Source organism: Amphimedon queenslandica, unplaced genomic scaffold (genome assembly GCF_000090795.2).
Source record: "Amphimedon queenslandica unplaced genomic scaffold, v1.1 AMPQUscaffold_12693, whole genome shotgun sequence".
Lineage (NCBI taxonomy): Eukaryota > Metazoa > Porifera > Demospongiae > Haplosclerida > Niphatidae > Amphimedon > Amphimedon queenslandica.
In genome coordinates, this window is record NW_003547071.1 from 24,466 (window position 1) to 26,884 (window position 2,419).

The window sequence follows — 2,419 nt, forward strand, 5'->3', positions numbered from 1 at the left end:
TACAGTTGGTCCTACTTCTGTTACTGTTCCTATTTATGAGACAGCAAGTTTTACTTGTGAAGGAACTGGCAATGAACTGAATTGGCTAGTAGGGAGTGCTCCACTGACAGAATCAGTTAAACAACAAAGAGATGTATCCTTCACTGATCCTGGTGGTGGTCCTGGTAACTTATCATCAGTACTTACTATCACTGGGTTACCTGTTAATGATGGATTACAAATTGGATGTCAAATAATATCATATCCACCATTTGAACAAGTTGTTTCTGGTGGTACACTAACAATAAGAGGTTAGTACATACATTATTTATGACTAGTATCAAGATATATTATTAGGAATATCACCAGTTGAAGACATACAATGGTCTAATGATGATCAGTTATTGTCTGATGATATACCACTAGGAGCTGACCATACGTATAATGTATCAGTGAATGATATCAGTTATACTTGCACTACTGATACTAGTGTATGGTTGAATACTACTGGATTACCTTGTACTAATGTTACAATTGTCAGTATTACTGCATCTATTGTACAATATGTGTCACAAGGGAGGGAACTTGCTTTTAATATTGATGCAGGTAAGTAAAATAAAAAAACATTATTATTATTTGTTTTCGTTAGATCATAATCTTTATAATGAAAGTGTCACAATGACTTACTTTAATGTATCGAGCCAGACGTTTGTTGCTAATCTCAATTGTTCTGTAAGTTTTATTATTACTTCCTAAACTATAATATTATGCGCTAATGTTATTTTATTATATACATTAGATACACAGTAATCAGTCATGTACATATATGATAGTTGGGGAAGTCAGAGGTATGGAAGACAACACTCAAACAGTTGAAGCAGATGGAAAAGAAGAAATATTTTCATACAAAATGACTGGATTAAGACCATGTACAGATTATACTGCTTTTATAAGAGCTGATAAAGATTCTTTGGAAGTTCCATTTTGTAAGTTTTTATGTTTGATTACTTTAACTTATTTTCTGTCTTTGAATTACCTTAAGCTACGTTATCATCGAATGTACAAAGTGTTCTTTTATTTATTGAAAGGAATGGATCAGTTAGTGTACAGTGTGTATATGCAGAATCATCAACTGCTAATGGATGTCATGTTATTTTTATACACACTATCAGTGGAAGGAATGACTCCTTTAATATAATAGGATTGGATGATAAAACAATACATCTATTGAACAGTGGAGTTTATACTGTAGTTGCATACGACATTAGTGACAATGGAAGTATTGTCTCCTGGACTTGTGTACAACCTAAACAAGTTTATGTGAGTTCTATAACTAGTGCTACTTCCTCCAGTGGTAAGAGATACTTTAATTCTTTGTTATTATTATTATTATTATTATTATTATTATTATTATTATTATTATATTAGGATTTTTTGCTGTCAGCTCTACTTCTTCCTCTACTGCCATCAGTAGTTCAACTTCTGTCACTACACCATCATCAACTGTTATTACTGGAACTGAAACTAATGCACCAGGTATTGACTGACATGTATAAAAAATACACTTACTTATTTTGTTTTTATTGAGGAAATGATGATAGCTCAATGGTCTATGTCATTGCTAGTGTGGTATTCATTCTTATGATAATGTTAATAATAACCTTCACTTTGTGTGTGGTTGCTGTGATTAAGAGGAAGCAAAAGAACAAAGTTACACTTAGTACAGGTAATTGTCATAGTTATAGTAAATGTGATCTGACACAGTTGTGGTGTTATTAGTATGTACTATAGTTAGTACAGTATTTGTAATAATACTGCTGATTGTAATCATCATTATTATACTACTATGCCTCTAGTTGTAATTGACCAATCAGGTTGCTCAATTTTAGGTTCATAAATAACTTACTTACCCCCAAGCTCCTGCAAGGTTGTGTCAGTATCTGTGGCCTTGTGCAACTATTGCCCTCGGTATGATAAATGCCATAGATACCTCACCTTGATGTATAACCTATATGTATCTTGTGTGTGAGAAAAAGGAAGGAAGGGTAGCTTCTTCTTGTTTAATTTTTAGTTTGTTTAGTATAATATACATTTCTATATTTAAAGGTAATTCCATTGAGATTACAGTAAATAATCCAGCATATGGTCAGAGTAAGCTGATTAAATTAATACACTAACTAATGTAACTATTCATTTCTAGTTGAGCGAACAGCAAGACCTATACAGTCAGTACAAGGATTGAACACAAATGTTAATCCAGCTTATGAAACTGTTGTTGTTTATGAATATGTAATGTAATTACAAAATATAACAGTTATTTAGTTAATGCATTTATTGCTGTAATTTCTACAAGATGGTGATGATATCTTCAAGTGCTTTGGTTTCTTAAAATTTGTCAAAAATTATGATTATAAATTTATAATAAATTCAATTTTGGCTC

At 31.6% G+C, this 2,419-nt stretch overlaps 1 protein-coding gene across 1 annotated transcript; it reads left to right on the forward strand.

The window, feature by feature from the left end:
- Nucleotides 1–657: 657 nt before the first annotated feature.
- On the forward strand, nucleotides 658–2,368 carry LOC109587070 (uncharacterized). The gene is made up of 7 exons (XM_020003290.1): nucleotides 658–711; nucleotides 779–965; nucleotides 1,022–1,333; nucleotides 1,408–1,515; nucleotides 1,568–1,705; nucleotides 2,086–2,130; nucleotides 2,180–2,368. Exons 1-7 carry the CDS (start codon nucleotides 658–660, stop codon nucleotides 2,275–2,277), a joined length of 942 nt encoding a protein of 313 aa, XP_019858849.1. The 3' UTR covers nucleotides 2,278–2,368.
- The last annotated feature ends 51 nt before the right edge of the window (nucleotides 2,369–2,419 follow it).